The sequence below is a fragment of the Protopterus annectens genome, chromosome 6.part0 (genome assembly GCF_019279795.1).
Source record: "Protopterus annectens isolate FY-2018-M chromosome 6.part0, PAN1.0, whole genome shotgun sequence".
In the NCBI taxonomy this organism is placed as follows: domain Eukaryota; kingdom Metazoa; phylum Chordata; order Ceratodontiformes; family Protopteridae; genus Protopterus; species Protopterus annectens.
The window spans coordinates 255,997,821-256,020,012 of NC_056737.1; the positions used below are offsets into that span (position 1 = coordinate 255,997,821).

Sequence of the window (22,192 nt, forward strand, 5' to 3'; positions counted from 1 at the left end):
GAATCCTCATGTGTAACCTTGCTAGAGGAACTAAAAGTACCGTGGCAGACATTGAGCCTAGAACCTGTAGGACCATCCTGGCTGGGGCTTTGGATCTCGAGATCAGAGCTTGAACTTGGCCCTGTAAGGTTCGGATCCTGTCGGGCGGAAGAAAGACACGCATCAATCTTGAGTCTATCTCTGCTCCTATAAACTTTATGCGCTGAGAGGGCAGCAAGACAGACTTTGACCAATTGAATGTAATCCCCAGGGAAACACCCAGGAGACGGTGGCTTTGAGGTTGTCCATAAGTAGATGCCTGGTGGTGGCAGTCAGGAGCCAGTCGTCGAGATAGGGAAACACTTGGAATCCAAGGCTCCTCAGGTGAGCCGTCACTACTGCCAAACACTTGGTGAACACCCTGGGGGCTGTGGTGAGACCAAAGGGCAGAGCACAAAATTGGTAATGACTGGCTCCCAGGCTGAAGCGCAGATACCTCCTGGACGCCTGATGTATCGGTATGTGATAATAGGCGTCCTTGAGGTCTATGGAGCACATCCAAACATCCTTCTCCAACAACGGGAGAATGGATTGCAACGTGACCATTCGGAATTTGGATTTCGTAGCGGATAGGTTCAGTCTGCTGAGATCCAATATTGGTCTCAGGTCCCCTGTCTTTTTTGGCACTAAAAAGAACCTGGAGTAATTTCCTGATCCGATTTGGTCTGTGGGGACCGGTTGGATGACTCCTTTTTGTAGCAGCTTTGAAGCTTCTGCGGCTGCTATTTCCCTTTGACTGGGTGGTGGGTCCGGGATTCTCTTGGATGGAGGGGGTGAATATTTGAATGGGATGGTGTAACCTCCGGCAATTATCGAAGCACCCATCTGTCCTGAGTGATTGACTCCCAGGCTTTTAGGTGCTTGGCAAAACGACACCCGACTGGCTCCGGAGCAGCACAGCCGGGCAATCCCTCATGTCGTGTGGGAGGCTGAAGAGCCACGAAAGGACTCGCGGTCTCCAGAATTGCGGGGCCCTCTGCCGCCTCTGGGACGGCGTCTCCCTGAAAAATTTCCCGCCCTCTGCCTCTGGACGGGGAATCTTCCTGCTGTTGGGAGAAAAACTTGCGAGATTTCCGGAACCACATTTTCCCGCCTCCTTTGGCCTTGGGGTAAGGCCGAAAGGGAGTGGAATAACGGGCCCCTACGGCAGATAACGTTTTTCCCTCTTGCTCACAGCGGGTAAGGGTGTCTTTCGCCTTGGGTCCAAACAATGAGGACCCGTCAAAGGGAGCGTCGGCGAAGGAAGACTTGAAGGCCTCCGCAAACTGACACAAGCGGAGCCAGGCCTGTCTACGTAGAGCCACGCCTGTGCCTGCCGCTCTACCCGCCCCTTCGGCCGCATAGGATATGAGCCTCATGGACGAGTTAGCAATTGACGTCAGGATAGCCAACTGAGAGCTAACGGACTGGGCTAGCTGCTCAGGTAGGTTACCCGAGAGGGAGTCTGACAACTCCTTGACCAGATCCCTCTGAAGCCTAGTAAAATGTGCCAAATAATTCAGAGACCTTAAGGTAAAGGCCGCTGAAGTCAGGGTGCGCTTCCGTACCTATCCATACTCCTAGACTCGTTTTTAGGAGGATGGATGGACGTTGAAGCCTCTGCCACGTCCTGCTGTGTAGCAGATGCCACCACCATGGCATCTACAGCCACGCCTTTAGTAAGGAACTCCTTCTCGGGGAGCAGATAAGAATTTGTTGGACGAGAAGGGACTGGTTCCACAGTATCCGGGTGTTCCCACGCCTTCGACAAACTAAATCCAGAAGCTCGTCAAGGGCGGAGACACCCAGGAGGCGGAGGGCTGAGCCCCAAAGGCCTTGAGGAGCACTGATTCGTCCGCAGAGGGGTTTGGACATCCAGCCGCCTCGTTGTTTGAGGATCTCTAAGATGTCTGCAAAGGAGACATCATCAGAGGACGACTTAGGGACCCCTCTGCATCATCCATATCCGTGTCCGATGTGATAGACTCGGGGAGTCCACGTGCTTCCTCTTGCACGATCTCTTCCTTGGGGTTCCTCTGGAGATGACTCGAAAAACCCTCAGGAAGAGGGAACCCCAATGGGGTAACCTCAGGCCTCGGGGCTCCGCTGGCCACAGACAGGGGAACTACCAAAGACCCAGTCTCCACGCCCAGGAAGGTGCTGGTAAAACCGGAGAGATGGCGAAGAGGATTTGGCCAAGGCACTCCTCATGGCTCTGAAAGCCGGACCTCCCGAATCCTGGGAGCGTCCAGTCTCGGGCCATGATAGTAGACGGAAGTCCCGCAGCGAAGCACCGAGAGGGAGGCTCGGAACCGAAAGCATCGGTCCCGAAACATCACCCTCGGGTCCAGCCGAAGAAGTCCGCGTACCAAACTCGGACCCGAGGGCCCGGGTTGGAGTAAGGGTCGGAGCCGACCCTGAGATCTCCACCGGCTCCAAGAGCACCTGCTCCGGCGGGCGAAGCAGTCGGAGGAGGAATAGCAATGGGATGGGTCATGGCCATCGGCTCCGAAGCCAACTGGGTCGGAGCGAAACAAATTTTTGGAAGACTGGGGACTGGAAAAGTCTTTGGAGCACCCTGTCTATATCAGAATCCGTCATCCTCGAAGACCGAGAGGAAACAGAACGGGTTCGAGAAGACCTCTCCCTCGGCCCCAAGGGACTAGGGGACCCGGCTCGAGGCGACTCGATGAGAATCGGCGCCGAGGAAACACACACCAGATTCCATCGGTGCCGAGGTAGACTTCGGCGCCGAGGAGGAAGTGTCTGAGCGGGCGACCCTTGTCGGCTCCGAGAGCAGTGGAGCCGACGAAGGTGACCCGCCTCTCGATGCCCCAGCAATCGGCTCCGAAGTCCGAGGAGTCGATGCTGGAGGCATCGAGGCAGACCGTTCCGACCTCGGCTCCGAAGTCTTTGGAGCCGAAGGAGAGGCCTGCCTAGGTCTCTTGGCAGTCGGATCCGACGGACTGGTCGGAGCCGAAGCCCTTTTCTTTTTGGCAGGAGTCGGAGCGGAAGACAAGGCTTCTTCAAAAGAGGGTTTAATCAACCCTTTAAGAATTAATTTATTTTTCCTCTCCTGGAGGACCCTAGAGGAAAAAGCGTGACATACGCTACATGACTCCTGCAAGTGCTTAGCCCCTAAACAATAAACACAAAGTAGATGGTCATCAGTAACAGACATCTTAAAAGCACACTTAGTACATTTTTTAAAGCCCGAAGGCCTAGGGGCTTGAGACATAATGTTAGCAATTCCTGACAGGAAATTTAACCACTGTAGAATCGGTTAGACAAAAAAAACCGAAGGCTTACAGAAACTGTGTAAACACAACCTTAGGTGTACAAACCGGGAACTTTAACACAGTAAAAAGTTCAGTTATAGAGTTTAACCGAAAAGGCCCTGGATTGAAAGGGGCGCCAAAACAAACTCTACCCAATCACACACAATAAGTCCAATACTCAATCGAACACAGCAATAGCAATAGCAAAGCAATAGCCGTTAAAACGGCTTTTGTGAAATATAAGCACAAAAACTGACAGAAAAAGTAGTAATAAAAGCTACTCAGCCCAGCCAGCTCGAGACCACGTCCTTGCAGTTAAGCGGCAAACGAGATCTGGGGGACTGTTGGTGGTGCATCCTGGGATATAGTAAGCTCAGCCAATAAGAGACTTCGCTCTTTGGCATAAGCGTGCCGAGTCGGAGCCGAGGGATCGGCTCCGAACCCATCATTCAGAATGTAGGCGAGATAGGATCACATAACATCTATAATTTCTGGTCTACTATCAAAATCAGTTACTTACCACAAACCCAAAACCTCTCTTTAAATCAATATCTATTAGTCGTCCATATCCCTTGAAGAACCTTTCCACATCCCTTTCTCTGGCAGCAGGATTCAGTCTTCCAATGAACACTCGGGAGCCGCTCATTTTGCAGGACAAACCAGTCAATGCTGAAAATCAAAATTACAATACAAACTTCACATACACTGACTTCAAAAGGAAATTATCATTTTTTTTCAATCACATATATATTACTACAATATCACATACGTATTAATACACCTTAATGGCTTTTCTCCTTGTGCGGTACTTTTTCACTATTCAGCTTCAAGTAACAATTGACATGCCCAAATCTTTATTAAGGCTAGCAACTCAAATTACCAGTCACATTTTAAAGGCTTCTAGTCTAGGGGAAAAAAAAAACACAAGACTACACAAAGCCACTAGGTATCAAAAGAAAGAGCAATGACAGACTACAAGTTCACTATTCGATTAAGAAAACACAATTATTAAAAAACTACCAATACCAAGAATGACCATTTAACTTTGACCAACTAAACAACTGCAAGTTTAAGTCCAACTCAATATCTGCAAGTGCAATGATGGCGGAGGGAACCAACTTGGGAATGAAGCTGGTTAACACCACACACACACACACACACACACACACACACACACACACACACACACACACACACACACACACACACACACACACACACAAAACTGCTACCTTGTGCAGCATGCGAACGTTGCATACCATGTACAATTTTGTAACAGCTACTTTGCTATAGCCATAAAGTAGGCACATCAGCAATACAATTTCAGCACTTCAGCAATTGAACATCACTATCCTGAAAGCCACAGGAAAGGACAAAATCACTGCAGGGGGGGGGGGGCAGCCCTTTTTAAATTAAAACATGGAAACATCATGCATCTGGTGTCACTTAGAAGCCTACAGTTTGCAAAACTACACAAATCTTTACTTACTATCCCCTAGACCCTTTTTGAAATGTTGGCACTCAAAATGTCTAGTGTCGAAAAATCTATAAACACACAAAAGAAGATAGGAATCTAAGAATTTCCCACCAAAGCTTCTTTTCACCTATACCTATATATATATATATATATATATATATATATATATATATATATATATATATATATATATATATATATATATATCACTGCTTGCAGGTAGCCCTCAGTTGGCCTGATTATCAAAGTCTTGGGTCCTGCGTCGGTTGCTGTCTCACCTTCCATGAGTCAGGTAAGTCAGGGGTATAAAGCATGCAGCCGATGCCATTACATCAGTTTTTCTTGCCCCAGATGTCAGGTGCCTCCATAATGGGAAGCAATTATATACAAGGTTACACCTCCAACAAAGAGCAAATACACCAGAAAGCTTCAAGCATAGTAAACACGAATAGAGGTATAGTCCATAGAAGTCAGGGGGCTGGAGGGAGGGTAACCAGGACTGAAACAGTGAATACCCTTGAACATGTACACTTATGGTTAAGTGTACACAACTGTTCCCTGTTCTTCGTGTTTCACTGTTGCAGTCATTACATTTGGGTAGATTCCCAAAGCTAAGGAAGGGAGGAGGCAATAAGACAGCATTAGGGCCAGCTATAAGGCACTGCAAGACTGCAGTAGCAAAACCAGCTCTGGATTTTGAAAATATTGGCAAGTGGTCATGCTTGGTGAAGGTATGTACAGAACTCCAGGTAGCAGCTTCTAGGATGTCCCTGGTAGGGACACCTCTGATAAAGGCTGTAGAGATAGATGCAGCCCTGGTGGAATGTGGTCTTATCCCCTGTGGGGTAGGTTTTCCTTGTTGCTTATAGCAGAAATGAATGCAGTGGCGTATCCACTTAGAAACTGTTTGCTTTGAAATGGCCTTCCCCTCTGCCCCTGCAGCAAATGCAACCAGCAGTTGTTCAGATTTCCTGAGAGGCTTAGTCCTGTCCCAAGTAAAGCAAGTTATCTACGCACGTCCAAGGAGTGCAGTATTCGTTCCCCTTTGTTCTGTGGATTAGAAAAGAAGGTTGGCAAATGAATTGACTGATTAAGGGCCACACTGGATGCCACTTTGGGCATAAAGGAGGGATTGGTCCTGAGGGACACCCTATCCGCATGAAAGATGATGAAAGGCTCCACTGCCATGAGGGCCTGTAATTCAGACACCCTTCTTGCTGAAGTGATGGCTAGAAGGAAGGCTATTTTCCAAGAAAGGAACTTCAACTCGCATTTGCAGCTGGCTCAGCTTTTCCAATACAAAGTTAAGGTCCCAGGCTGGAGTAGGTGCTCTCCTGGGTGGTCTTAAGTTTTTGGCCCCTCTGAGGAATTGCTTCAGCAGTGGATGAGAGAAGGGGGAGTGGCTCTGTATTATAATGAGCTGAAATGGCAGAGGCATGAATTTTGATGGAAGAAAAGGAAAGGCCCTTGTGATGCATCTCAGTTAAGTATTGAAGAATGTGCAGTAAAATTGGGCACTGTTGTATCAATCCCCTGAGTTTTGTTCCAAAAACAGAATCTTTTCCATTTTTCAGCATAGGATTTCCTAGTACTAGGCCTCCTTGCCTCCAGAATGACATCCATCACTTGCTTACTGAGGGATGGTAATGGAGAGATCATGTAATTAGCCAGGCTGCAAGGTTCAGGGTTTGAAGCTGTGAGTGCAGAATCTGGCCCTCCTGCTGGGACGACAGGGCAGGGGTCTGAGGCAGGTGCCATGGTCCCAGAAGTGACACTGCGCAATAGGGGGTACCAGTGCTGGCATGGCCAGTCTGGTGCAAGTATTGCCCTTGGTTTGTCCTGTTTGATCTTTAGTAGCACGTTGGAGAGGAGAAGCAGAGGGGAAAGGCATAAACTGATAGGTTTTTCCAAGTTTTTCCAGGTGAAGGACAGGGCATCCACTTTCCAAGCTTGTCTATGGGGAGGTCCTGGTGCAGAATTTGTCCAATTGGTAGTTCTGAGTGGAGGCAAACAGGCTGTCTCTGGGCTCCCCCATTTGTTTCTCAAAATGTTGAATATCTTTGGTTCCAGTTTCCACTTGTGGGGGTCCATGAGATTTCTGCTTAGGTCATCTGCCAGTGTACTTAACTTGCCCGGCAGGAATTGAGCTTGTAGGTGCACTTGGTAGCTCATGGCTGTGTTCCACAAAGCCATGGCTAGTCTGCAGAGAGGGTATGAGTGGGTTCCCCCCTGCTTATTTACCACATAACAGTGGTGTTGTCCGTCTTTACCAATAATTGTCCTGGAAGAATGTGGTCCTTGAAGGCTGTCAAGAGCATTCTGTACAGCTAACATTTCTTTTTGATCGATATGCAGAAGTGCATTCCACTCGGGTTCCATTTGCCCTGAATGCGCTGCCCTGCCAAATGAGCCCCCCATGCATAGTCTGATAAGTCTGCTGTTAGGGTTTGGGTGGCAGGGGGTAGAGTGAATGGCAGTCCCTTCTTGTGGTGGCAGGCCTCTGCCCACCAGAGGAACTCTGTCTTTAAAGCCCAGGGAAGATGCCTCCAGCAAAGATACTGCACAAATGCAATGCACACACTATTCAAGTTCAGTGATAAATAGAGCAACGAAAACTTTTCCCTGGGCTTTTTCGTCTTCACTAGTTTGTTTGGCTTTTTAGTTTCGAACTCTGTCTTTAAGCAAGGGATGATAGGAATCATTGACTCTAGGTCCTGAGAATGTTGACACCATAGGCTTTTTTGATACTATTGCAGTTTCCTAATATGCAGTTTTGCATATGGAATTAGTAGAAAGCAAGAGGCCATGAACCCCAGGGTTCGCAGTAATTTCCTTGCAGATAGCTGGGTCTTTGTGGCCAGTAGTTTGAAGTAGGCTGTCAAATGAACTTGTTTCTCTGGCGTGAGGTAGGCCATCTGGGAAGTTGTATTCAATCTTGCACCCAGGAATACAATTTGTTGACAGGGTACTAGATGGGATTTCTTTTCGTTTGTGGTGTACCCCAGAGAAGTCAGTAATTTCTTTACAAATGCCAGATGATTTAATAGTATGACCTGTCTTTTTTCCTGAATTAGACAACTGTCCAGGTATGGGTATATTTGAATATTTTTTTGCCTGCAAAATATAATGACTGGAGCTAGGCACTTTGTGAATACCCTGGGAGCAGTAGATAAGCCAAATGGCAGTGCAGAGAGCTGATAGTGCATGTAGCCTGCTCTGAAGCATAGGTATCTTCTGCAAGATTCCTTTATTGGGATGTGCAGGTGGGCTTCCTTTAAATCCAGTGCTGCCAAGCAGGCATTTTTGCCTAGCATGGGAAGCAGCTGATAAAGAGTTAGCATTTTGAATTTTGGGATTACCAAAAAAGTGTTTAGGATAGACAGGTCCAGGATAGGACACCAGGAATTGTCTTTTCTGGGTATCAGAAAAAGTCTTGAGTAAAAACCTTGCCCTCATTTCTCTTCTGGGACAGGCTGAATAGCCCTGATGCTTAGGAGAGAGAGAGAACCTGCTTTTTGAGCCTCTGCCCACTGATCTGGGGGTAGGTCTGGCCAACTGTTTGGGGTTGGTAAGGAGTGGAAGTGGAATCTGTATCCTTGGGAAACTATATTTAAAACCCATTTGTCTTGGGTAATGAAGTCCCAGTTTTTTGCATGCAGGGCGATCTTTCCCCCTAAAGGAACAGTCAGCTGAGCAGGGCTTGGAAGGTTTAAAGTCAGTCATTGTGATGGTTTACCATGGGGTGGGTGTCCTACTAGTCCCAGCTTTGGAAGTGGGAGCCCCCACTGCTTAGGCCTACGAGTACCTTCAGACTGAAGCCTGGGTGGTCTGCTTGTTCTGGTTTTGGACTGAGAAGCCCTGGAAGAGGCAGGAAATGACCAATTTTTAGAAGGCCAGTGCCTACTAAATCTGGGAGGCTGTACTTGCAGGAAATCTTTAACAGTTTGCATAGATTTAGCTTTTTCCTCCATCTTTTTAAGTACTACTTACTACTGCTTTGTTGCCAAACAGGCGGTCTTGGTTTAAGGGAGCATCTAGTAATTTAGCTTTAACATGATCTGGCAAAGACTGCTCCTTAAGCCAAGCATGCCTTCTAATTACAGACCCAGTGACAGCAGCCCTTCAAAATGCCTCTAATGAATCAAAACCACATTGCAAAGTATGTTTTCCAACTTGTTCAGCAGAATGCATTAAATCCTGGAATTTATTTATTTTCAACACAGTCAGGAATCATCATTTTCTGTTTAAGAAATCCCATAATATGCTGCTGATATGAAACTGGCAGTTTAAGGCCCCTAATGGCCAAAGTTGCAGAAGTGTATACCTTATTACCCCATCTGTCCAGGGTCCTGGAATCTCTATCAGAGGGGTAGGGTTTTTGGCAGTAGTAGCCTTAATGCCTTTGGGTCCCTGTGAAATGGTCTCAGGATCCGCAGTAGGATTCTTAAAGAAGAACTTGTGAGAGTCAGGTACTCTTAATACCGGTCAGGTTTTCTGAGAGCTGGAGGTAAAGAGTCAGGGGCCAGGCTAGACTCCAAGAGGGCATCATCTACAATGTCCAGTACAGGAGGGATAACTAAAGGCCTGTGTTGAGGTAGGAGTAAGAATTCCCCAAGCCTCTTTTTGGAGTCACAGTAATCCTGGCTTTCCCAGCAGAAATGCTCCCTAGGAGGATGCAAAGTTTCACTAAAAGAGAAATCCTCTGGAGGGGAAGCAGAGGGAATGGAGTCCTCTGAATCAAAATCCTCATAGGTAGATAAAAGGCAACTCCTGGTCATCAGAGAAAACAAATTTCAGAATCCTGATCTGAAGAATCAGAAGGAAAATCAGCTCTAGGTCTCTGGGAGAAGGGTGGCTTCCCCTGATTAGAGTAATAAGATCTTCAGCAGTTCTTATTTGTTTTTTAGGCATAGGGGCCTGACCATGCGGTTTGGGCATTAGTTTTCTAGGCGTGGGTCGGGTTTTAGGCCTTGAAGAAGATGATGGCGTCGGTTTAATATGCAAGTCAGTAGCCCTGAATACACCCTCAGAAGCCGTTGCCTGCACAGCAGCTCCGGACCCATCCAAGGTAGAGACAACCGCAGGTTCCTCCACAGTCAAAGAAGCACCTCACTGAGTACCGGCGAACTGGCGACTAGCTTAGGAGAAGCGTCGTCGACAGCTTTGGACCTATGCGGCCTCTCTCATTATCTTTGCATTTTTTCGGAATGTCGGTAGTCGGGTGGCTTACCAAAGCCATTTCTGGATAACTGAACAGAGTACCAAAATATTTAGATGCGAAAATGAACCCCCGACGAATAGTTCGAGGTTTGAATAAGGCACAAAACCGACAGCAAGGTACGTTGTGGTCCAGGCCTAAGCTAGGAATGCAGTACGAATAGAAATTTTTATGAGGTATTTGCTTTCCACAAGAAATACAACTGTTAACTTTTACTGACATTGGTTTAGAGCAAAAAAAAGGATCCCCAATGGGGTATTCAGCTTAGCTGAAGTCTTTGGATCTGAAATTTGAAAATGAAAATTTCAGGAGTTTGCCGACCGGCACTTGCGAACTGCTTCTACTTCGGGCACTGTACAGCAAGAAAGACTGATGTAATGGCGTCGGCTGCATGCTTTATACCAGACTACCTGATGATGAGACAGCAACCGACGCAGGACTCAAGATCAGGCCGACTGAGGGCTACCTGCAAGCAGATAACCCAAATGCAATGACTGCAACAGTGAAACACGAAGAACATCTGCAGATTATGTAAAATACTCTGCACTTAATCTGACAATGAAATTTCACTCAATAATTGTAAATGCTGCATCAATACAGCACACACACACACACACACACACACACACACACACACACACACACACACACACACACACACACACACACACACACACACACACACCACAAGCACAATATTTGCAACAGAGTTCCACACCAACGCAGCAAGAGTAACATGCATACTGTGGAAGGAAAATTACTGCCGTATAAACACTGTACCCAGCAACAATAGTGTGAAAATGAGCCACATTCTCCTTCTCATGCTTAACTCTTTTCTTTACAGCAAGCACAGGAACATTCCTCAGGAAGGGACTTTTACCAGACAATGCCGCTTAAAGGAAAACAGTGAGATTCTATTATTAAATGCTTAAGTTCTCTGTCCTTTTTCTCCCCATTTGTTATCCCTGCTATGAATAAACAGCATTTAAAACATTTTACATTGACTGTTTCTCTCCACTAGAACAGTAGCTTACTGTAGTGTATTGGTTTCACTTTTCAGAACACTTTTATCCCGCCCTGAAAAAGTCTCCAATTCATTGATGTCATCTTGGCCACTAAATACAGGTAGTTTTCTGGCTAATTCCCTCCTCAAACTGACAATCATGACCATCCTAAAAACCCACCCATATTGCGATGTCACAGCTCCCTGGTCCTTACCCTACAGAAAGTAAAGGCTAGAACAAGAAAACAGTGCATGAGTCAAGTCTCCTGCTGTGAGCTATCAATCACAGCAGGTTGTTGTATCTTTCGGCTTTTCCTGGTTAGGGGTCGCCACAGCGGAACTCCGGTCCGCTAATGATTGTTAGTACATTTTTACGTACCGAGTTGCCAGCCCTGACATACAACCTTCAACAAAGGTACGTCCATTCACGCATGTCTCCACACAGAAGATGCTTTAGCTGAGAATCGAACAGGACGTCTTACTGTGAGGCGACAACGCTACTTTGACAGCTAAGTTAGGTGTGAAGGGGGATTGGAGGAGAGTCAAACTAGTACAATTCAGGCTTCACAAAAAATGCAGTTAAGCCATTCTAAAAAGCAGCAGCAGTACAAAACACTTTGAAAGTCTGTTCTGTGGCATTGGCTCCGTTTCTGTTTTAAGTAGTCACTGAACAGTATGAAATGCTACTTAAAACTGACTGAAAGACAGCAGTGTATGCATGTAAAAATCAATGCAGCGACAAGAGTTTTAGGAAGAAAGAGGGCTGCATGATGTAACTTTCTACAGACTAGCACTGCATTGTGGGATACCTAGAGGCAGACTAAACCATCAGAATTACTGCAAGATGCCAGACCCCATGTGGTCAGACTCAGAAATTACATACAAAAATATTACTGTAAACAGTCCCAGAGTGGTGTCAAAATGTAGGAAACAGTAAACCATGATGAAATAAACATGTTGTTTGAGTCTGTGGGTGCAGTTCTCCTTTAACTAAACACAAGTGCATGCGGGACCAGCATCAAGTTATAAGACCCAAAACCCCAGAACCCTCCACCTGCATTTAAACTCTTCTACAAAGTTTGTCACTACAACATGGCTCCAGCATACTTCAGTCGCCAAAATGTCTTGCTGTGGAAAGAAAACCCACCCATTAAGCTTAACCATTCAAGTACTGTAACAAAGGAATTTGTCTCCATGTATACACATTATGGGAAAAAATAGTGCTGTGGAATTTTTGCTGAAAACTCCAGAGTTTTTCTTTTCTGCAAGAATACAAAGACTTAACAGTCATGATTCTTGAGCTGGGTTAATTCGCTACAAAGGGCAACAATACAACAATCAAGGTGGAAAATACAATGCAGAAGGACTTTTGTGCCTCAGTTAAAAAATGTAGTTGATGCAGGAAGACTGAAGTGCTTGGATACATGTTATAACTGTATTTACATACTACTAACATTTCTAACAAAAGCGGGTGCAAATATGAATACAACTTGTGTACTTCCCCCTATTAGCATCACTTCTGTAGCTTAAAAGGAAAACTCCACCTTAGAACAAAAAAGATCTATTTTTTCACTCTGTTTTCTGAGTTATGTTAACATCTCAAAATCATTCTGACTGCTTCTTACAGAATGTCAATATATTTTCTGCAAAATGGCTGTCAATGGGGCTTGACATATCAATGTGATCTTATTTTTTTTCAAGCCTATATCCCACAATCCATTTCAAGTCTAATTTATACGAGTCATGCTAGACATAAGGAAGGGAAGTAGTGGGTGTACTCACATTCCATTGGCATATACTGGGATTGGTGTCAGTCAATGTAGTCTTATATACTGTCCGCAACAGGACTGCTGCTTTTATTTCTTGAATACCCCTCATTTGTCTCTCTCTCAGGGCTCGTTTTGAAAGTATGCTAAGAATTATACAGCTGCAACCAAAACCGTTACTGAATTGCAGACCTTTGTTCAAAGTATCTTTTTGCAGTCCAAAATTAATTGACAGCTCTTCCCCATACATTCTGGTAAATGTACTGATACTTTACAATTACACAAAAAACATTATCTGATTTTTCTCAAAGTCACAGACATCTTTGATACTACAAATCTTAAAATGGAATGTAGTCGTCTTCTTCTTTCGGCCTTTCCCGGTTAGGGGTCGCCACAGCGGATCATCTGTCCGCTCATGATTGGCAGTGGAGTTTTCGGTGTCGAGTTGCCAGCCCGGCACCCAACCTTCCACAGAAGGCACACACACACATATCTAGGGCCAATTTAGAGTGTCCAATCCACCTACTGCATGTCTTTGGGATGTGGGAGGAAAACCGGAGCACCTGGAGGAACCCAACGCAACTACAGTGAGGACATGCAGACTCTGCACAGAAGGCAACCCAGCCAAGAATCGAACCAGAGAACCTCTTGCTGTGAGGCGGCAACGCTAACCGCTGCACCACAGTGGCCGCCTCTTAAAATGGAATGTAGTATAAACAAATATTTAAAGCTTAGCATTTCAATACTGTGATGCTGCCTATGTAAATTTGTCAAAAGAGGTGACAACTGCCTTTGAACCACTGACTGATCTAACTGCTCTGTTTTGCTGTAAAAGGCATAACTACATTGAAAGCAGATGTGAATTAGTGCAAGTTCTCTTCCACTCTGCAATAACAGTTGCACACCTCTGTCTTGTTTACAGCAGCCTGAGCTCCCGACTACAAACTTCTGCGTCTGTGACATGTCATGCAAGTGTAGACAAATTCCTCTACAACTTAAGTGAGAAGTTAAAGGAAAACTCCACCTTAGCACTAAAAAAATCTCCTTTTTCACACAGTTTTCTGACTTATTTTAACACATCAAAATCACTCTGCTTCTTATATAAATTAACATGTTTTCTGCAAAATGGCTGTCAATGGGGCCTGACATATCAACGTGATCTTATTTTTCTTCAAGCTTTTCTTTCCCATAATTCATTTCAAGTCTGCTTTATATCAGCCAGGCTAGACATGAGGTAGTAGTGGTGTATTCTCATGCCATTGACATACAATGGGATTAGTGTCGGTCACTGTCATCTTATATATGGTCTGCAATAGGACTGCTTTTATTTCTCGAATGGCCCCCATTTGTCTGTCTCTCTCTCAGGGCTCGTTTTACAGTATAGTAAGGAATTACAGAGCTGCAACCAAAATAGGTGTTAAACTGCAGGCCTTTGGTTCACAGTATCTTTTTGTAGTCCAAAATGAATTCACAGCCTAACCCCCTACACTTTGGTAAATGTGCTGATACTTTACAAGAAAAATATTTTGACTTTTCTGAAAATGTCACAGACATCTTTGGTACTACACTGAAGTAATCTTAAAATGTAAAGTAGTATATGTTACGACAGGATGTACTGCCAGCCATGCCAGAAGTAGGGCAGTGGATATATGACTTGCGCAAGCATGCTAGCTGGAATTTTGTAAGTAATCATATGTCATTTCTATATCAAACTGATTTGTACAGATGCTTGTGCTGAAAATGTATTTGTGAGGTTTGTTTGTGTTAAAATGCATCAACAGTGCACCCTGCTGGAAGGAAAAAAATGTACATATATTATTATAACTGAATTAAATGTACATGTTTAATAGAGGATAATGGGACAGCAGAGATTAACCAGCTAGCTTACTTTAAGACAAATAAAGGAAATGTAAATGAGCTGTTAAACCATTAAAATGGCACACCACAGTGCTGAACAGGACTGGAGACGGTGTGTCAGAAATAAGACTTTACTCATTGGCTCAGTAAAAAGAGGGGAGGCCCAGGCACTGCCATAGACATGCAGATGTGTATTGTAGCAGTCTATGCTAAATTCCTGTCTCAGCTTCAATACTGTGAGAACCTAGAGTCAGGTGACCAGATAAGGTCATTCTGCAAGCCATTCTGAACATTATATTTTTACAGGGAGTAATCTCAGAGTAATGAGTACTCTGTTTTGTGAAACCTGACTAGAAAGACTGCTCATGTATTTCATTCTGCCTTGCCCTATCAAGTCAGTTATTAGGGAATAGTGAATCTCCTAGATTCAGTCAGGAATATAGTGAGCTTAGTTTAGAGACTGATGGACAGCCTCGTACAAATAAAGAAAAACAATGTTACTTTCAATACACCCTATGATTTGTACTCTGGTTTACTATAAATATATATTTAGTATTTTCTTGCTTTTATTATTTATTAAATATATTTTAAACTCTTCACTGTATCTGGCCCTTTTAGAAACTATTTAACATTTGAGTGCTTATATTTATCTGGTGACACTGTATGGGCCACTCCTGAAGGCCCAGCTGTCTGTCAACTACTACCATTTGTATTAATGTGACAGAGTAGAACTGCACACCCTTTCTTAAGGGCATTAGAGTAGCGGACTGTGGAGTGTCTGGTGGTGATGATAACTACCTTATACTGTGGGCAGAAGTGTCACAGCAGGTAAATCTGTGCCACAATTTCCCAGGTGTGTGAGAAAAATCAATTCTCAGTGTGTGTTTGTCAGCTACTTGAAGCAGGGACACAAAGCAGTGGGCTTAGACAGAGGATGCTGGAGGTCTTGGCATGGACACTCTGCTGAGGACCTAACCCTACAGCTGTACCGGTGGGGAGTGTTAATGGGGACTTGCAGGCAGACATACTGACAGCGTGTTCTTCATGTGCTATTAAGGGAAACTGAGCTTGATGCATAGAGCTGCATCTGGAAATACTGAGAATATCTATTTGTATTCCAAGTGCACATCACTCTCCAGTGTCAGTGGGGAGGATTCAGGATTCTTGATTACTGGCCCCTTTGAACCACTTGACTGATCTAATTGCTCTGTTTTGCTGTGAAAGGCATAGCTACATTAAAAGCAGATTTTAATCCATAGAAAATTTCTTCCCATCTACAATAAAGACAATGGAAAACAGCTTCACACCCCTCTGTCTTGTTTACAGCAGCCTAAGCTCCTGACTACAAATTTCTCTGTCTGTGGTTATGTCATGCAAGTGTAGACAAATTCCTCTGCAACTTATGTGAGAAGTTGAGCTTAAAAAAAGTGGGTGGTCTTTCCCTTCGATACCAACGTGAGGAAATGAAAAAGTTTTTATAAAGTACAAGCAGGTTTCAATACCTACTCAGTACTGAAATTATACTGTGGGGGGAAAAGCAACCCAAGAGTCTACTTAAACTGTAGGAGAACGGATCTACTTCACATATTCAACACTTCAAAATGCCGAATTTCATACGGCCGAGACCATATATGATAGACACTTGAAATGCCAAACATATGAAATACAAAAATAAACACACACTCACCTAAACACTGCTAGCAGGAGGGGCAAGCCCCCCTGCACCCCCCGTGGTGGGCTCTGCCCCCCATAACTTAAATATACCAACTCCGAGATTGCACTATAGTGCAGGAATGGAAATCTTTCCATTCCGCACTGTACGGAGATGCTGGTTCCGCGCCGTCACCATTTCAAATGTCAATCATATAATCTAGGCCATTTGAAATTCGGCATTTTGAAGGGTTGACAATGTGAAGGGGACCCAGGAGAACAAAAAAAATCGATCGACCACAACTGCCAAAGGTGTCCCAAAGGAAGGAAACAATACTTAAAAAAATTTGATTGGTACTTATACCCTAAAGGGTGTTAACCTTCTCTGAGTGCAAAGATGTAACGAACAGTGTGTGTACGTACCTGACTGAGGACACTGCAGCAGCAAAGAATTTTTGGAAGCTAGATCCCATGCAGTTTGTTTCTGACAAAGGACTAAGAGTTAAGAGGAGCACTGCTGATCCTTTTAAGCCACTGGATTGGCTGCAACACAATATATATGTTTTTACCCAGCACTTTACTTATGATCTGAAGAAGGCTCAAGAAGCCAAAAGCACTCATCTCAGCTGGGAATTTTGTATGTTTAACATTTTTATTGTTTTTCTTCAAATAGAGTGTTTTTATCACTGTTGACACAGTGCAAGCTTGTGGTGGTGTACCTTGAAGACTTTCCTACTAAACTTAAGGTGGAGCTTTCCTTTAAAGGACAACTACAGGATAATGTGCATGACTTCTTCTCCCCAATGTATTTTTTCCCCCTGTCGATCCTGCCTCTGAAAATAACTAAGATAAGGAGAAGTATTTATTTTGTCATTTTTGGTGATTTCTGTTCTGCTAGCAGTACAGCTAGTCATCTTTCTTAAAACTTCAGTCTTGCACTGTATTGATTCTCTGACAAATTGCCCATGTACTCTGCAAGCACTGCAGAGTAGACCACATCCTCCTCTGCTTTTTTTTGCCCCAGGAAACGCCCTCTATACAATTATACATGCCCACTTTTAATACCTGCATGAAATCATGCCTTCCTATTTGCACAAGAACACCCTTGCTCAGGAGAAGGAACCTTTGTTTAAATTAGTTGTTTCTGGGCATATGTTTTTCCGATGGAGCAATAACCTAACTAGTATGCCACAAATCTTGCTAGACTGATCATTGTAAGTGACATTCTGTGGTGAAAAAGGATGGCTGTTGCAGACAGCAGAGACAAGGCTTCCTTCTCGAGGTGACTGGAATTGGCTCTAAACTGCAAACTACTGCAGCTCGTCAAATAACAGTATGGAATCTGCAGTTCTGGATGAAATGGCTCTGGAGATGCAAGGAGGATTTATTCTGTGCTTACCAGTGAAGAAATCCAAAATGCGCAGCAAGTCAACGACTGGTATTTTAGCTGGTGGAAAAAGATTTTTTGTGAATTCTACTGTGTGTTTTTTTTTTTTTTTTTTTTTTAACTTGCCAGTAAAAAAAAAAAAAAGAGTGGTTGCTGTTTTGACTTCTGCTTACTATGTATTTATGGTGTGCGGAAAGCACATTTTTTAAGCTTAAATATGTTGTAGCTGGTGTACCTAATGAGTGTGTGCTAGGTAACCGTTGAACCATTGGAGGTGAAACTGATTACACTTGTAATAACCATAGACTATTACTGTGAGTTTAGTTTTTGTTATGAGGGTGCACATGTAATCAGTGATATCAGGACACATACGCATTGTACTTATTTCATTACTTTCTCTGAAGGGGCAGCACTAGGACGCAGAAGAAAACTTCCAGTTAGGTTAAAATTAAGTTAATGTGATTCAAGGTGGCACAGTTTACAGAAATGTACATTTTATAAAATATAGAGATACCAGCCTAGAATGCAGAGTTGGCAGATGCAACTGTGGCTACCTGTTACTGTGTACCATGACAATTATGACAAAATTGGCAATTAATATGGAATGCTGTAAAAACGGGCATTAGAATTTACACCTTTGTGCCTTCCTTCAGTGTTCCCTTCTTTTGTCTGAAGTATGACTAACAAACCTAAAGCAATGTGTGTGGGGGGGGTGTGTGAAAATGATCAATCTGCTTACTGCAATGCCCAGTTTAACTGCCTAAAAGTCTTGTAAAAAGTGACGTTACCGCAAAAACATTAGCACTATTTTATTCACAGAAGTGGCTTAAAAACAAGCACATATAGATTTCAAAATCCTGGTGTGTCTGGAGAAAGGTGACCATAACCAAAGAAAGGCTCCATCAATGTTTAAAGTGAGTGACTTTTCTGTCACATCCCTCTTAGACACTGTGAAAGAAAGGAAGCCAATCATTATCAAATTGCGTTGGAGGGACTTTATAATCCTGATTTCATTCCTAGGTGCTACTTATATATATATTTATTTATTTTAGTGTATGTTCTGTGAATCTTCTATCCATCCATCCTCTAGTTAAGTTAAAAATTATAATCCTCTGTGCTTAAAATTGTTTTTGGATTTTGCAGTATCATGAGAGTGAAGTGTACAGAACAGAAAAAAAAAAAAAAAGAATGGAATCGATCATTGGATTATATAATCCAATCAGAATACAGCTAGTGTGTTTTTTCTTTCTGCTGGGTGTTGGCTGTTGACAGTTGTTGTAGTTGCTATGTTTTCCTTTAAATGTGTTAAATTCTGCACTATTACGGAGTTGACTATATTCTTGTTGTGTGTACAGTTGTACTACAATCAACATAATGATCAGCTTTAACTTCCTGAGTCAGATATAGTACAGTTTTGTACCTACCATAAATGTAGATATTAGAGTGTTCACCCTGCTGCAGTCATCACACATCCTGTCGTCAGACGGTCCCGCAGTCGGCCGGATTTCCAAGTCTTGATCCGACGCCGGTTGCTGTCGCCTCATCCCTGACGTCAGTGCGCCAGGGGTACATATATTGCAACCCACGCCATTTTCTTCAGTTTTTCTTGCCCCAGATGTCAGGTGCCCCCAAAAAGGTGATCCAAATCAGTACCAAAAAGTGAGAACACTGTACAGACACAAAACCCCTTAAGCTATAAGCAAATACATCAGTAAGGCATAGCAGAGGTTTAGCCAGTAATCAGAGGGGTTGGAGGGAGGATAACCTGGACTGTACTATGTTCATTGTGTTACCCTGCTGCAGTCATCACACTTGGGTTAAGTCCCAAAGCTAAGGTAGGGTGGAGGCATTATAGAAGGTTAGAGGAGGCAATGAGCCCCTGCAGAACTGCAGTGGCGAAGCCTGCCCCGGACTTCGAATAAAGAGGTAAGTGATGGTGTTTGGTGAAGGTGTGTACAGAACTCCAAGTTGCAGCTTCTAAAATTTCCTTGGTAGGAATTCCCCTGAGAAAGGCTGTAGAGGTAGCTGTTGCCCTGGTAGAGTGGGACCTAATGGTAGGAGGAACTGGTTTCCCATGATGGGTATAGCAGAATCGTATGCAATGGCCTATCCATTTAGAAATGGTTTGCTTGGAAATGGCCTTCCCTTGAGAAGCTGTAGCATAGGAAACAAAGAGCTGGTCAGTTTTTCTGAAAGCCTTAGTTTTATCCAAGTAATATCGAAGCTGCCTGTGAATGTCCAAGGAATGTAGGAGTCTCTCACCTTTGTTCTGTGGATTGGGGAAGAAAGTGGGTAGATGGATGGTTTGATTTAAAGCTACGCTGGAAACCACCTTAGGCATGAAGGAAGGATTAGTTCGTAGAGAAACTCTGTCTTGATGAAAAATGAGGAAAGGTTCCACTGCCATAAGTGCCTGTAATTCTGAAACTCTCCTAGCAGAAGTTATTGCCAGGAGCAAGGCAGTCTTCCAAGATAGGAACTGAAGGTCTGCAGAAAAAGCTGGTTCAAAGGGAGGCAATGTTAGTTTTTCCAGAACAAAGTTGAGGTCCCATGTAGGCGTAGGAGCTCCTCTAGGAGGTCTAATATTTTTTGCCCCTCTGAGGAACTGCCTTAGGAGTGGATTTGAAAATAAAGGTTGATTTGTGTCGTAGTGAGCTGAAATAGCTGAAGCATGGATTTTAATAGAGGAGAAGGAAAGTCCTTTATGCAACATCTCAGCTAAATACTGCAGAATGTGAGGCATATGAGACTGAGTTGTATCTAGGCCTTTAGCTTGGTTCCAAGCAGAAAACATTTTCCATTTGTCCGAGTAAGACTTCCTGGTGCTTGGCCTCCTGGCTTCTAGAATAACATCCAGCACTGCTTGAGAAAGAAGGGCTGGTTTGGCTACTTAATTGATTTGCCATGCCGCCAGGTTTAAGGTTTTGATCTGGCTGTGTAGAATTTGCTTGTCTTGCTGTGTGAGCAAATGAGGTATTTGAGGCAATATCCATGGTGGGTTGTGAGCCAAATTCTTCAATAGTGGGTACCAGTGCTGGTGAGGCCAGTCTGGGGCTATGAGAATCATTCGAGGTTTCTCCTTTTTGACCTTCAAAAGAACCTTTGTGAGAAGAGGTAATGGAGGAAAGGCATAAGCTGTCAGGTTTCTCCAACTGAAGGAGACAGCATCCACTTTCCATGCTTGTTGGTGGAATGTCCTTGTACAAAATTTTGTCAGCTGGTAGTTATGAGGACCGGCAAACGGGTCTATATTTGGTAGGCCCCATCTTTGAGTCATCATTGCAAATATTTGTGGATCTAGCTTCCACTCGTGGGGATCTTTGATGTTTCTGCTTAGGTAGTCTGCCAATGTGTTTTTCTGTCCTGGCAGGAAGTGAGCTTGTAACTGGACTTGGTAGGTCAGAGCTGTGTTCCATAAGATCATTGCTTGCCTGCAAAGAGGGCAGGAATGTGTGCCCCCTTGTTTATGTACCACATTACTGTGGTGTTGTCCGTCTTTACTGCCAGTTGTCCAGGCTGTAGAAGATCCTTGAAAGCCGTCAGAGCTTTCTGTACAGCTAGCATCTCTTTTTGGTTTATGTGCAGTTTTCTTTGTTCTGCAGTCCATAGGCCTTGAATGCATTTCCCTGCCATGTGACCCCCCAGGCGTAGTCTGAAGCATCTGTTGTGATAATTTGTCTGGGTGGGGGCAAGGTGAAAGGATGATCCTTGTTGAGGTGACATGCCTGTGCCCACCAGAGAAATTCCTGTTGAAGGCAGGGAGTGAGAGATATCACTGTGTCCAAACTGTGGCTGTGTTGAGACAATACGCTTTTTTAGGTACCACTGTAATTTCCTCATATGCAGTTTTGCAAATGGTATTATCAGAATGCAAGATGCTATGAAACCCAAAGCCTGCAGAATTTTTCTTGCAGTTAATTGGGTCTTTGTTGCCATTGTCTTGAAATATTGAGTCAGTTGTAATTGCATGTCTGGTGTAAGATAAGCCTTCTGGGCCGTTGTGTCCAAGTTGACACACAGGAATGTAATTTTTTGTGAGGGTACTAGTTTTTACTTCTTTTCGTTTACTGTGTACCCCAGGCAATTTAGTAGATGCTTCACAAAAGCCAGATGTCGTATGAGAATGTCTTTTCTTTCTGCTTTTGTGAGGCTGTCGTCCAGGTATGGATATATTTGAATTCCTCTATCTGCAGTATGCAATTACTGGTGCCAGGCATTTTGTGAATACTCTGGGCGCAGTAGATAAGCCAAAGGGCAGTGCAGAGAATTGACAATGGGTTGAACCTGCAATGAAACGGAGGTATCTTCTGCAACTTTGTCTGATAGGGACATACAGGTATGCCTCCTTGAGGTCCAACGTTACCAGCCATGCTTCCTTGCCCAACATGGGAAGTAGCTGCTGTAGTGTTAGCATCTTGAATTTGGGAACTTAGTGTTTAGAATTGAAAGGTCCAGAATTGGTCTCCAAGCATTTTCCTTCCTGGGTACTAGGAATAGTCTCGAGTAAAATCCTTGCCCTTGCTCTTGAGTAGGTACCC

At 44.1% G+C, this 22,192-nt stretch overlaps 1 protein-coding gene across 1 annotated transcript in view; it reads right to left on the bottom strand.

Moving 5' to 3' along the window:
• LOC122804240 (serine/arginine-rich splicing factor 5-like) overlaps window positions 1–22,192 on the bottom strand; it is a 261,553-nt gene that overhangs the window by 117,907 nt on the left and 121,454 nt on the right. Inside the window, exon 3 of the mRNA XM_044073991.1 lies at window positions 3,817–3,965. Coding sequence (XP_043929926.1) covers window positions 3,817–3,942 — 126 coding nt within the window. The 5' untranslated portion in view covers window positions 3,943–3,965. The remainder of the gene's footprint in view (window positions 1–3,816; window positions 3,966–22,192) is intronic.